Genomic DNA, 15,111 nt, shown 5'->3' with positions numbered 1-15,111 from the left:
GACAAACCTGTTCAGAGCTGAGAGATCGATGACGGGTCTCCAGCCTCCAGTAGCCTTCTCTACAAGAAAGAGTCGACTGAAGAAGCCTGGGGAGCCGTCCACGACCTCCTGGAGAGCACCCTTCTCGAGCATGGTCTCGACTTCGGCCTGAAGGGCCAGCCCCTTTGCCGATCCCGTGGCATAGGAGCTCAACGACACTGGATTCGCTGTCAGGGGAGGTTGAGATGTTGTGAACGGGACGCGATAGCCTTGGCCGATCACCGAGACCGTCCAAGCATCGGCCCCGTGTTGCTGCCACCTGCGGACGCAACGCTGAAGGCATCTCCCCACAGGTGGACACGCAGGGGGACTGCCACCTCTAGGGCTTGCGGCCACGGCCGCCACCCCTAGGAGTCTTGCCTCCCCTGGAGGACTTACCGCCCCTCTTGACCTTGGCTGGAAAGGGCTGGGGCTTAGACACCACCTTCTTAGCTGCCGGTGCCTGTTTGGGAGCCTTAGAGGCTGTTGCTGCTGCTGTGGTGGGGCTGGAGGCTTATAGGGCCGAGTTGTAAGGGCCCTATGGAGGAGGGAGTCCGTGCTGGATTTCCTCCACCTCTCAGCCGTTCGCTCCATGTCTTGAGGCTCAAACAGGTTCTCCCCCAGAAGGGAAGCATGTCGGAGCCTACACACATCCACGGCGGGGACCTTCGGATGGAATCTCTCGGACACAGCATCGCGACGCTTCAACACCGAGTTGGCCCACAGGGTGGTAACCTGGTGCGCCAAAAACTCGATGGAGCGGGTGCCCGAGAGCAAGAAAGTCTCCATGGCCTTCCTATTGGTCTCCTTGGACAAGTCCTCCGATCGCAATAGGATGCCCAGAGATCCTAGCCAAAAGTCCAGCCACGAAGTGGCCTGCATGGCACACTTAGCGACCTTCTCGTGGCTAAGGATCTCTGCCGCCGAGAACGACACCTGCCGGGCAGAGAGTTTCTCAAGGGGAACTCCCTTCGCCAGCTCCTCCACAGAGTGATGGAGAGGAAGAGCGAGGTTGTGCTCACCCAGGATCTCGAAATACCTCCTCTGCTGAAGGACGAGGAGGAGGGATGAGCTTGTTCCCGGCAGTGGAACGACTGGAGGAGGCAAGAAGTGCGAGCTGAGCGTTGGCCCTAGCCCTGGCACTCTTCAGCCCCCGAGACCAGGGCAGAGCCGCACTGGTCTTAGGGGCCTTCCGAACGTCAAACACTTCATCCAGAATCGTGTCTTTGCCTTCACGGGGGGCGATGACTGGATCCATAAGCCCGTTAAGTTGCCTTATCAGGCTTAGGACCTGCCAGAAGGCATGTTCGGATTCTTGCTGTTCTCCTCCCTGCGGGCTGGCAGCTAAGTCTCCTGCCCCAGGGATCTCTTCCTGGGGTGACACGTGGACATTCCCCCGGGTAGTCGTGGGTTCCTGACGAATCCTTGCAGAGGATTTAGGGACGGTCTTGGAGTCCTTGGATTCCCTCCTGGGAGGGATACAGGATCCCAACAACAAGGTTCGAGGGGCCCCTTCCTCACGAGACGATTCTCCTGCATGAAGCGAAGTCTCCCCCCCTGGTGCCGAGGGGAAGACTACCGCCCCACTGGACTCACCAGAGGACGGAAAGGCCTCGTCCACGGGAGAAGGAGAGAGCACTCTTGCAGGAGAAGGGACCTTCGCGACCGACCTCTTGGGAACCAACTTCGCCCCGGGGGAAGTCACCACGAAGTCCACTCCTCTCTTTCTCTTCAGCGTAGGAGAGACAGCCGTTGGTTTGTTACCCTGGTCGGCGAGTGCTGGTTTCATAACCCTCACTAACGCCCGTGCCAGAGGACCAAACAAAGTCTGTTGCTCCAAGGACACAGAGTCCGAAATCCTCGCTAAAGGGAAAGGGATCGGGCGATCCTTTGGAGTGGACACCACGGTACCTGCCTGAAAAGAAGGTGGGGAAGAATGATGTACTAACCTCTCCTCGTCCTGCACTACCAACCTGTGTTTGGGTGGAGGTGATCCCGAGTGCCGTCTAGGAACACGCGTTCCGGCTGCTACCACCGGCTGCGGAACTCGCCGCGAACGATGGTCGCGCGAGGGCGAATGGTCGCGCAGGTGGATGATCGAGCGGTCGCGCGGGCGCGCAGGAGAATGATCGCGCGGGCGCGCAGGCGAGTGGGCGCGAGGGTGGGCAGGTGAATGAACGCGTATCCGAGGCGGCGAACGCAAGCGTTGGCGCAACGTCGAGGAAACGCGCTGCCGCGTGGGTGAGGAAGATCGCTGGCGATGTAGATCCACAGGCGATCGATGATGAGCTGGTGAACGCGGACGCGCAGGTTGGCGATGGGTCGTTGTGGCATGTCGACGCGTTGGCGAGCGATGGCGAGCAGCATGCGCAGGTGAACGATCGCGCAATGGCGAGCGATGGCGAGCAGCATGCGCAGGTGAACGATCGCGCAATGGCGAGCGATGGCGAGCAGCATCCGCAGGTGAGCGATCGCGCGATGGGAAGCGATGGCGATCAGCATGCGCAGGTGGGCGATCGCGCGGTGGCGAGCAGCATGCGCAGGTGGGCGATCGTGCGATGGCGAGCAGCATGCGCAGGTGGGCGATCGCGTGATGGCGAGCTAGTAGCTGGTGAACCATGTTCCTTCAGAAGCGTTGGAGAACGTTGGCGCGCCGGCTGTCGCTGTTGAATAGGCGATACTAAAATTGCCTGTGAGCGCTGGCGAGCAGGAGAGCGCCTGTGCGCTAGCACTGCTCGTGGAAGGGAAGGATCCCTTAGCCCCGAAGGGACCGTTGCCCGTCGGGTGACGAGTTCTCCAGAAGGCGAAGATCTGGCAGGAGATGGTGAATGGTCTGCAGAGAGGTTCAAGGAAGACGGAGCTGTAGGTTGAGGCTGACGAGGAGAGTCCCCCTCGGAGGATGAAGACCCAAAAAGGCACCTCTTAGCCCCCCTGTAAGGGGAAGGGAGGCCCTTGCGGCGTAGCGGACGGTGAGCCTTACGGCGGAGGCAGCCTCGGGGGAGATCGTCGGGACCATCGGTCCTCCGAAGGGGTGTCTCCGTCAAAGCACTTCCCTCAGAAGAAAGCTGAGCAGCAGCAGAGACCGAAGGACTCACTTCCCCCTTTGAAGGATGTATGGAAGGGGGAGGAGAGCCTTTAGCACCATCATCCGCAACAGCACCTGCGGCGGATTGCCCAGCCACGTCGGAGGCCTCTGTCACCACGACGTCGACAATAGACAGAGGGTCTACCTCTGCTACCGCCGGCGACTGCTTAACAGCGGCCCCCAACGAGACAAGGTCAATAAAAGCGACCCTGGAGGGCAAGCCCTTAAGCACCAGGGACGACCAAATCTGTAAAAGATCATCATTGGTTAAGGCATTATCAATAACCTCCCCCAGAGGAGGAGGGGGAACCGCCTCGCTATGGGAGGCGACGCCCTCTCCCCCCACCCAAGGTCGGGAAACAGAACTAGGGCCTGCGCTACCACTCGGCCGACTCTCCTTAGGAGGCAGACGAGGGGGAGCTTCGGAGGAGGTTTGGGCGGCGGAAGAAGAGTCCAGAGAACCTTCCTCCTTCAAGGCTAACCCCGAAGGAGAACGGTCTCTCTTGGACTTCTTCTTACGCCGACGGCCAAACCTCTCCCACTGGGAGGCAGACCACTCCCTGCACATGTTCTCCTGGTCACACCGTCGGCCCCGACATTGAGGGCAAAGGGTGTGCGGATCCGTAGTTACGTCCAACATGAAAGTCCCACAAGGACGACCGGCAACTCCAGGGCATGTACGCATTGTAAAGAAATAATAATGAAGGTCAACTTCCAACCAACACACACGCTGAAAAGAAAAAGCAGAAAATTAAAGGCTGTCACGAGGACGATGAGCAGACACGTCTGATCACCGCCGAGCCAAAAGTGAAGTGAAGCAAGTCACCGGTGTGTGGAGGGGGGAGGGGTAGCAAGCTACCCTTCCCCACCCCCCGCTAACTATCGCGGGGGTAATCAACCCTCGTTAAAACTATTGATTCGTCATTTCAGCTGCGCTAAAAGGTAAACCCTCTGTAAATAGCGTGGTTTGTATTTCGGTTACGGAATAACTTAAATTTCAGGAATAGAATAGTGAAATTTTTATGCACTTATTTAATCCTTTTTAATAATTTCCATAAAAAAACAATTATTAGTTAATAATCAAAGACATAATTTATATATCTTTTTTTTATAATGCAGTACTGTATAATATAACAACTTTCTTATTCAATAATATACAATCAAACTTAAATCTTTAAGAAAACCTATTCAAACATGATAAAATGATAACATGTGATGTGCCCTACTCTACTCAACATTTTTTTTTTCAGCATAAAGGATTTGGAAGATAATTTTCCCATTCTTTAAACATAGAGTAAGTCTTAAGATTATCAGTTTGTCAAACTATTCTGAAAAAATATTCTAATTCTTTCATTCTACCTTGTTTGAAGTATTGTTCTCCAGTCTGGTCTTCAGCTGTTGACTCCTTTCTTAAATTTTTTGGACAACAACTTGCTGTCTGTTAAATTTCTTATTCCTGATCTAGATATTAATCTTTGTTACCGTATTTCAGTTAGTTCTTTATGTATGTTGCATTAGATTTTTCATAATTCTAACCATCCTTTACATTTAAATCTTCACAACCTCTACCATCCTGTATATAGTACTAGGTATGCAATTAATTTTAACAGTGTAGCCTTCTCCATGAAAAAGTTCAACACTATACATTAGTATTCTAGAAGTTTCATTCCAGCTGTGACCAGATTGATCTTCCTATCCATTTGAAAGGTTGAAATAAATCCCTCTCCATAGCTTATGTATGACATCTATTTTAATGTTGTTACTGATTATAAGATACTTGATATTTATTATTCATTACTTCTTATAGTTCATTCATTTCCTAATTTCCTTTCCTCACTGGGCTATTATCTCCGTTGGAAGCCTAGGGCTTACAACATCCTGTTCTTCCAGATAGCTTTGTAACTTGCTTAATAAGAAGAAGCTTCTCTAAGGGTCAGGGAGGGGCTTGGAACTCAATTTGTTTTAGGATGGATGGATGGTAACCAATCTCAAAGGTTTTCTTTTCAGCCAACTTAATAATGTAAAATACAGTAATCTAAATAAATTGAAGAAAAAAATGTATAACATGCTAAACTAGATCAAAATGCAAGGAAAGAGAGAGAGAACAAAAGATAAATATTCTCCACTCCTATGAGAAGGAAAAGAATTACTATATACGATTTGCTTTTTTCTCTGATATAAATACAAATATGCTATGAAAATTAACCTCCTATGATAGGGAAAAGAAAATGATTACCTTTTTCTTTGATATAAATATGATTATGCCTATAAAAATACCACCTACTGTATTTCATTTCTGTCTGGTAACTCTTTGTGATTCTAATACATGAAAAATATCAGGGTAATAAAGTCAAGAGCATCTAAACCACCCTGCTGGTACTTTGAATATTTTCTGTCAATTACCCAATAAACATTCCCTTATATAGACCCACTGTCAGATTTATGCTACTGAATAAGTTATTGGGGATCCAACAATCAAATGGCATTCAATTTGAATATCTATCGGGAATGTTTTTACCAGAAGTACTGTACTTTCTCCAAATGTATTATCATTATCATTAAGAATCAAAATGGATACATTAAATGATTTTCATGAGAACAATTTTAACATGAAATACAAAGGTGGTTACAATAGGCAACACATTTATTCAACCTAAGAAAATACAGTATACCGGTACTTTGTCTATACGTTTTCAATCCTAGTTTTAGTTTTTTTTTGTCAGACTGAAGTGATATTTAATTAGTGCACATGTCACTAGAATTTTCTGTTCACTCTTGCTAGGGTGAAATACAGTTTTATCTATATTCACTTGATAAATGCTTGTGCAATTATTTGAATTTTATTGAGACATTTAATAGATGATAAAAATAAAAGAGTATCAAACGTTAAGGGAATGTTGTTTTGGTATACCCATATCTGAAATATTACTAATGATTCATCGTCATCTTCTCCTACGTTTACCGATGCAAAGGGCCTCGGTTACATTTCACCAGTCGTCTCTATTTTGAGTTTTTAATTCAATACTTCTTCATTCATTATCTCCTACTTCACACTTCATAGTCCTCAGCCATGTAGGCCTAGGTTGTTCAATTCTTCTGGTGCCTTGTGGAGCCCAGCTAAACATTTGGTGAACTAATCACTCTTGAAGAGTGCAAAGAGCATGCCCAAACCATCTCCATCTACCCCTCATCATGATCTCATCACCATTTGGCACTCAAGTAATCTCTCTTATAGTTTCATTTTTAATCACATCCTGCCACTTAGCTCCCAATATCCTTCTGAGGGCTTTGTTCTACTAAATCTATCGAAGATTGTTTCATTGTCATACCTTAACTCATGTCCATATAGTAGCACCGATATCACTAAACTCATATGGAGTCTGATTTTTATATGTAATTTCAGGCAATTTGATTTCCAAATTTTACTTAACCTAGCCAACGTCTGACTGGCTTTTTTCAATCTTTTACTAAACTAATTCTAAAGACCTTGTATTGGAAATCATACAATTATACATTCTGATACAACAAAACTAAATGAATATCAACTTTAATAAAAAAGCAAGCTTCCAAAGATGAGAATGACAATCTAATAGAGTTAAATAACTATTTGAATAACCACAAAACGTTACATATTATTTACACGAATTTGAAAAACTAAAGAAAATTACACACGGCTTTCTTAAAAATAGCATGATAGACTTTCTTAAAGTTAAAAACATCAGCATTATGAAAAGTCAGGTAGACAATCGTGTCATTTCCAGCATCTCATTTATTTGAAAACTAGTCAAGTTACCTGATCCTGCATTAATATGTTTACAGAATTAATGACAGGTCAGTAACAGCTTCACAGACTTATCTAAAGTCCACTCACTCACCTCAAAGCGAAACCACTCCGAATTCCATTGCGGGTTTAAACTCTTTCTGTAAACCTCTGTCTTGTGAGTTATGGTTCCCAGTTTGACTTCTACATAGGCATCTGTGGTGTCAGATGATCTGTCCATAACAGGCAAGTTCCTGCCTGCTACAACTCGCACTTTCACTTTCCCAGGCATCTTTTATACCTGAAAGGAACAGAGTATAGAAAATATTTACAAAACTTTTATACTAAAAAGTAACAAGTACAATACAGTACTATAATAAAAATTTTCAGCATGCTGTGAGCTCCAAATTCACTAAATTTTTGTACAGCTCATCTACTGGCTCACAAACACAAAACAATGGATTCAAGTGTGGCATTACAAAATTCAAGTAATGCAACACTTGCTGAAAAGATATCTTGTCTCCAACAATAATCTTACGTCACTCTACCATTTTTCTTAGTATATAAGATAAAAAAAAATCTGATCTGCAATGCAAAAAATAAAAAATTGATGGCATTTAATGTACTGACTCATATATTATGCTCAATGTCCTTTTAATTGAGCAGGCAAAAAATAAAATAATGGGTCCTGAATTATTACCTTGTACCTACAAGGATACAAGATTTTATTACTGTGAGGTGAGAATGAAAAGCATCTTCATTCAAATCAATTAATTATTCCTCTTCCTTAAGATGAATTCTCATCTTAATTTGTTGGACAGGAACTTACGTTCTATCAAATTTCTTATTCCTGATCTAGATATTAATCTTTGGCACCGTTGTTTAATTAGTTCATTATGCATGTTGCATAAGATTTTTCATAATTTTGACCATCCTTTACATTCAGATCTTCCTGGATAGTTCCATCCTGTTTGCAATACTTGGCATGCAGTAAATTCTAATAACCAGGCCTTCTCCATCATTAGGCTCAATACAACACAGTATTCTACAAGTTTTATTCCAGCTGTGACCAAGTTGTGGAATGATCTTCCTAATCATGTAGTTGAATCAGTAAACTTCAAAAATTCAAAGTTGCAGCAAATGTTTTTATATTGAACAGGCTGGCATGTCTTTTTATAGTCTATATATGAATTATCTGTTTTAATGTTGTTAATATTTTTAAAAATATTTAAAATATTTTATCTCGATTTTTCATCACTTATATCGTTTATTTATTTCCTTGTTTCCTTTCCTCACTGGGCTATTTTTCCCTGTTGGAGCCCTTGGGCTTATAACATCTTGCTTTTCCAACTAGGGTTGTAGCTTGGCTAGTAATAATAAAAACAATAATATGTCAATGGTCAGGCATTCCATATTAAAATGTCAAGATACTGTACACTTATCTTGTTCTAAAAATCTTAGATACGTTCCCAAACTTTAAATGCAGGTGCCCAAATATAAATATATTGAATAAACAGTACTGAGCAAAATCCTGATGTTGATTAAACAATACTCTGATTCAACAATTGCCCTAGAAACTTTTCCTACCAACAAATTTTCCCCTTTTGTCCATCCATCCACATACCAAGGCACTTCCCCCAATTTTGGGGGGTAGTCGACATCAAACAATGAAAAAAAGGGGACCTTTCCTCTCTACGCTCCTCCCAGCCTGACGAGGGACTCAACCGAGTTCGGCTGGTACTGCTAGGGTACCACAGCCCACCCTCCCACATTATCCACCACAGATGAAGCTTCATAACGCTGATTCTCCTACTGCTGCTACCTCCGTGGTCATCCAAGGCGACCGGCGGAAGCAACAGGGCCTACCGGAACTGCGTCACAATCGCTCGCCATTCATTCCTATTTCTAACACGCTCTCTTGCCTCTCTCACATCTGTCCTCCTATCACCCAGAGCTTTCTTCACTCCATCCATCCACCAAACCTTGGCCTTCCTCTTGTACTTCTCCCATCATCTCTTGCATTCATCACCTTCTTTAGCAAACAGCCATTTTCCATTCTCTCGACATGGCCAAACCACCTCAACACATTCATATCCACTCTAGCTGCTAACTCATTTTTTTACACCCGTTCTCACCCTCACTACTTCATTCCTAACCCTATCTACTCGAGCCATACTCCTTAGACACTTCATCTCAAACTCATCCAATTTTGTTTCTCCTTCACTTTCATTCCCCACAACTCTGATCCATACATCACAGTTGGTACAATCACTTTCTCATACAGAACTCTCTTTAAATTCATGCCCAACCCTCTATTCTTTACCACTCCCTTCACTGCCCCCAACACTTTGCATCCTGCATTCACACTCTGACGCACTTCTGCTTCCACTCCACCATTTGCTGCAACAACAGACCCCAAGTACTTAAACTGATCCACCTCCTCAAGTAACTCTCCATTCAACATGACATTCAACCTCGCACCACCTTCCCTTCTCGTACATCTCATAACCTTACTCTTACTCACATTAACTCGCAAATTCCTTCTCTCACATACCCTTCCAAATTCTGTCACTAATCGGCCAAGTTTCTCTTCCGAGTCTGCAACCAGTACAGTATCCCCTTTTGTAAAGAAGCTTAAATTTAAACATTAATCTTTTCGACACATTTATACTTCTGTGACAAGACAGATCTGAATGCTCAAACTCATCCAAAATAATGAAGTCATCACAAGATGAAAAAAGAAGTGGCTGAGAATATTTTATGACCGTATTATTGTAGTTCCGATCACCAACTCCTCTTTGTGAATACACCTTTAGAACAATTTGACAAAAGGGGACAGTTGGAAGATTTTAAAACAAAATGCAATGTCTTTCAGGAAGATGGTATCTTGCAGCACAGAAAAGACAAAAAGATAGCTAAACCCCATCACTAACAAAATGATAAAATATTCCACTAAATTATCTTTGCATTTTGGCCTATAAAATGTTCCATGTACACTGGCAAATCTATCATATCTAATGAGAGACACATGTTTAGTAAATTCTTTCATCTAAATATGGGGAACCTAAATCTGAGTTTATTTATAAAGATAAATTATTGTGAATACAGTACTGTATCTGGAAGAAAAGAAGAATATGACCTAATCATTTAGAAACATGTATACAGTACCTGTAGCTGCATTATGTTGAAATCCCAAAAATTAAATTTACAGTAATTTGTATTTTCCTAACTATATAAAAATAAGTCCTTTAATAGGAATATGAGTAGAGCAAAGCCGATACGTCAATTTAAACTGAGCGAGATAGAGGGTCATTGACTCCTCATTTTAAAGTAATCATGATTTAACCAGCTCAACACTTTAACATACTATACATCCTAAGTAAAGCACGAAGGTTTGTATTTATGAAGGAACAAAAGCTCTTCAGCAATTGCCCAGGTCAAGAGGGGTCCCATCTCATTGCTTCAAATTAACTCCGTCCACCGCAAAAATGGTCAAAACACTATCTACAGCAAATTTAAGGAGCTCTAAATATCAGGAATTTTGTAAACCATACAGGAGCTACCTGTGACTGGTGTGTGGACCATGTACAACTTAAAAAAATGGCACAGTAACACTCAATCATATTTTATAAATCGTTAAAATAACTTCAAAATACAGATATCATATTTCAGACCACTTTAAACATTACTTTCCCCAGAGAAAAAGAAGAATAAGAACAAATAATTAGACTCTGTAATTGGTTTGGACGGACCATGTCAATAAATAAAATGAGAAAATATCTACTACAGCACAATATTCCTAAGGTACATAATAAGTGCTCCTGGTGTATTTATGGGTGAAAATAATTGGGGGAAACCCATATTTTTCATATTTAAGATGTCTAAAGATTTCTAAAGGTTATAAAAGACACATCATATTTTCAACCAAGTAATAAGGAAAATTATGTCTGTCCCAATCTACTACATACATGGCCCCACTGTAAGTTTTTCTTCTATACACATATACGATAAGGTTGAAAATACGGTAAAGGAGCTATGCTGGCCTTTCGATCTACAAACAATCAAACAAATTTAACTAATTGATTAGCACACAAAAATTGTAGTATGTCAAAGCAAGGTATGGAGGAGGGGGGGAATGTAGCAGCAGAACCTACAGGTAGGTAAGGCTAAAGGATAACAAGGCCTATTATACTACTTCCCTGCCTTAGGTTATAAGGTTAAGCACATTACTAACCTTCAATGTCTGCCATGTAAATAACTTCGGTAGTTTATCAAATGTAATTACCATCTTGCATAACCTTAGTTTCAATAAATAGGGAACTGGGCAGTTGCTAACATCGGAGTATTATTCTAAACCATTAAACTCATCTAAGGAATAATCTGTTGGATATCTATTGGTTTTAAACTTACCTTTCATCAACAACGAGACAGGTGCATGATAAAATTGGCAGCAACCTCTCACCACATACCCTTTTACACCAGGTCAACTGACATGCGACTGACCAATAAGGGCCAGGGCCCGTGTTGTTGTCTGCTTGCTCAAATCCTTATCTTTCGGACATTCGATCACGAAAGCGTTTCATTTAAAGAGTTGTAGTGTGTCTCTTTTTATTATTATTATTATTATTATTATTATTATTATTATTATTATTATTATTATTATTATTATTATTATTATTATTATTATTATTATTGTCTAAGGAATAGGCATGTTCCTATGAAATTTACTCAAACTTCTATTACGCGCTATGCTAACCTCGAAAAATAGTCCCTTTCTTATCAAAGAGAGAACAAATAACTAAAACAATTTTTCAAAATAGTCAAAATTAAAAAGTCCCTATAATGATAATTTCCGTATTATATATCAATACTGATTTTATTACATTATCAATTGGTAGGTTTATGTACTACATTTCAATGGTTTACACATAAACAACGTTATTTTGGTATTGTATTGAATTAGTGTCAGTCAAATCCATTTTGTGGCTGTTAAAAAAGGCGTTTGGAATTTCTATGGATCTTATGGACACTTGCAAAATATCATACAGATAATTACACAAAGAATTGTCAATTTAAGAAGTAATAACTAAATTCAAGAAAAAGGCATAGGAGATATATTTACAATTAATTCTAACAGCTGTTAGAGTAATATTAAATAAAAGATATTTCAATCTTCTGTCAGATTATTCACGTGAGCTGTAATATTAAAAACAGAACAAGAACAACAAAAGAAACCTTGTAAGAAACATTCACTAAAGATGCGAAACCCTTCAGAAACCTCACCTTATTAAGGAACAAATTGAATTAATGGGTGAATGAATTGGAATGTGGGTCAGTGAAAAGGGACTCTCTCTCTCTCTCTCTCTCTCTCTCTCTCTCTCTCTCTCTCTCTCTCTCTCTCTCTCTCTCTCTCTCTAAAAATTGTTATGCGTTATGTTTGGGTCAAAATAAACCCATGCATGATTTTTTCAATTTGTTGCTGCAGTAATTACCTAATTTTGCCATGTATTATTATTATTATTATTATTATTATTATTATTATTATTATTATTATTATTATTATTATTATTATTATTATTATCTAAACAGTAAGCTACACCCCTAGTTGGAAAAGCAAGATGCTATAACACCAAGGAGTCCAACGGGAAAAAATAGCCCAGTGAAGAAAGGAAATAAATAAACTGCAAAAAGTAATGAACAATTAATATATATATATATATAGAGAGAGAGAGAGAGAGAGAGAGAGAGAGAGAGAGAGAGAGAGAGAATATTCTAAGAATTGTAACATTAAAATATATCTTTCATATACTAACTATGAAAACTTCCAAAAATACAAGAGGAAAAATAAGATAGAATAGTGTATCCTCAAGCAAGATAACTCTACCCCAAGACAGTGGAAGACCATGGTACAGAGGCTAATGGCACTACCCAAGACTAGAGAACAGTGGTTTGATTTTGAAGTGTAGGCTACTTCTCCTAGCTAGAGTCTCTTCTATCCTCACCAAGAGGAAAGTAACCACTGAACAATTACAGTGCAGTAGTTAACCCCTTGAGAGAAATATTGTTTGGTAATCTCAGTGTTGTCACGTGTATGAGGACAGAGGAGAATATATAAAGAATAGGCCAGACTATTTGATTTATGTGTAGGTAAAGGTAAAATGAACCGTAACCAGTTAGAAGGATCCAATGTAGTACCGTCTGGCCAGTTAAAGGACCCCATAACTCTCTAGCGGTAGTATCTCCTATTAATTAACGCTACCATACACTTTTCCAACCACACTCAACAAAATAATACCCCTTGAATTACAACACTCGTGCATATCTCCTTTACCTTTATATATTGAACAATATACGAACACACCCAGTCAACTGGCACCATTGACAACATAAAACACATATTAAACAATTGAATCAACCAATTCAGCACAGTCAACCCACTTCCTTTAACATCTATGCCCTCACACCATCCATACCAGGTGGTTTTTTTGCTCGCATCTCATCTCTCTCTCTCTCTCTCTCTCTCTCTCTCTCTCTCTCTCTCTCTCTCTCTCTCTCTCTCTCTCTCTCATCATTAGCACCTCAACACCTGCAACAACAGTTTTATATATCTACCTATCCTCCTCAACATTCAGCAACCTTTCAAAATACTCGGCCCACCTTTTTCTCACCTCATTTCCTTTCAATGACCTGCAACTTACTGAAGGCCTCAAAGGAAGGAATGTAACTTGTGACACGTTCTTTCATAGCTTAAGCTTAGATAAAGAGCTGAAAGCTTGTAAGCCAACCATTATTGATACAGTCAGGAAAAATTGACAAGTTCCCATACAGTTCTGTAACCTTTAAGAAAGAACAAATTATTCTGCTCTTGAGGGATACAACAATGATCATGTCCTTCTTTCTAATTGTCTTAATAAATGATAAAACTGTGGTATTGAGTACCCTGCATGATTCTGTAACATAATGAAAATGAGGATCGGAAACCCAGTGTAATAGAATACTATAATTCAACTAAAGGAAGAGGTAACAATCTTGATAAGCTTGTAGCAAAATGTCCACCAAGACCATTTGATAATATAGGTAATTGATATTTTAGCGTAAAATGCATTTGTCATTTGAGTGATGGTAGATTCTAACTGGAAAGCAAATGCTACCTTCAAAAGGAAAATCTTCCTTCAAGAACTTGATTTGCATTGGTTCAATCTCTGTAATCTCCAAGGGCTACTTTGCCAAGGACATCGAATACAAAGAGAGTTGTTAAAGCAGCAAGACCAGAGGGATGATCACCATTCTAAGTTTCGGGATAGAAATTATAAAAAATGTAGTTGCTATTTGTGTAAGAAAGTAAACTATCGGAAATTTGTTGTAAATACCAAAAAAGTACATGTAAGAATCATAGGGTAGTAAAATTTAAATGGGATAATTGCAACTACAGTAAAGTTGTAGCCTCAAGTGATGTAGCAATATTAAAATGTAATAAATGTAGCTAAACTCATAACCTTAATAAGGTAGGGTAAATGGCAGGGGTTGGTAAGGGCTCTGCATGACAGTCACTTTTATGCAGCAAACTCTAGCCATGTAAAGTTATCAAAGAATTACTTTGTATTAAGAATAACTGTCATTTCTTCATAATAGGTCAATTTTGACCCAAACATAAAAGACATTACTAATTTTAAACAGAGCAGAAGGGTTAATTTACATAAGGACAAATACACATGAAAGTTTTTGTGTCCCTTTTAAACTCCCTGAAGACTGCTTTGACCCTTTGTATCACTTCTATTTTCAGCTAGTGTATTGTCTCTAACTTTGCTAGGTGATTTAAAGTAAACAGAATTTTGCACTGAAGAAATGTTTTCAGTAGAACATAGCAATTATAAAGTAAGAGGGTATAAATAAGCATGAAGATTAAAAGTATGATGGAAAAGGACACAATTAAGGACATACGCCTGAAGCGTAGATTACAGAACAGAAAAGTGGAGTGAACTTCTTTCATTTCTAATCCCAGAGAGGGAAAAAAAATTATATATGAACATTCATAAAAATAATGAAGGCATTTATGTTATGATTCAAAGAGATTTAAATATATGCACTAAACACTGATTTGTTATTTGTGATATAAATTGCTGTTTAGCCCAATTATTATGCATCACACTTTTGATTTTCCAGTTTCCATGTTTTTCTTACTAAGGCATTCAATTAAAGGCATGGATGCCCACTTTGTAAGTTCAAAGCCTTCCAGGCTTATTGTATG

At 40.9% G+C, this 15,111-nt stretch overlaps 2 protein-coding genes across 5 annotated transcripts in view; both read right to left on the bottom strand.

Annotated features, from left to right (window-relative positions):
• LOC137640409 (uncharacterized) overlaps positions 1 to 11,423 on the bottom strand; it is a 205,415-nt gene extending 193,992 nt beyond the window's left edge. Inside the window, exons 1-2 of the mRNA XM_068372967.1 lie at positions 11,274 to 11,423; positions 6,979 to 7,164 (exon numbers count right to left, since the gene is read on the bottom strand). Coding sequence (XP_068229068.1) covers positions 6,979 to 7,155 — 177 coding nt within the window. The 5' untranslated portion in view covers positions 7,156 to 7,164; positions 11,274 to 11,423. The remainder of the gene's footprint in view (positions 1 to 6,978; positions 7,165 to 11,273) is intronic.
• LOC137641610 (prostaglandin reductase 1-like) overlaps positions 1 to 15,111 on the bottom strand; it is a 581,256-nt gene that overhangs the window by 302,676 nt on the left and 263,469 nt on the right. The window lies entirely within an intron of this gene.

This window comes from Palaemon carinicauda, chromosome 5 (assembly GCF_036898095.1).
Source record: "Palaemon carinicauda isolate YSFRI2023 chromosome 5, ASM3689809v2, whole genome shotgun sequence".
Classification (NCBI taxonomy): domain Eukaryota; kingdom Metazoa; phylum Arthropoda; class Malacostraca; order Decapoda; family Palaemonidae; genus Palaemon; species Palaemon carinicauda.
The sequence above is the reverse complement of the archived record's forward strand: the minus strand, read 5'-3'. Positions and strand labels throughout refer to the sequence as shown.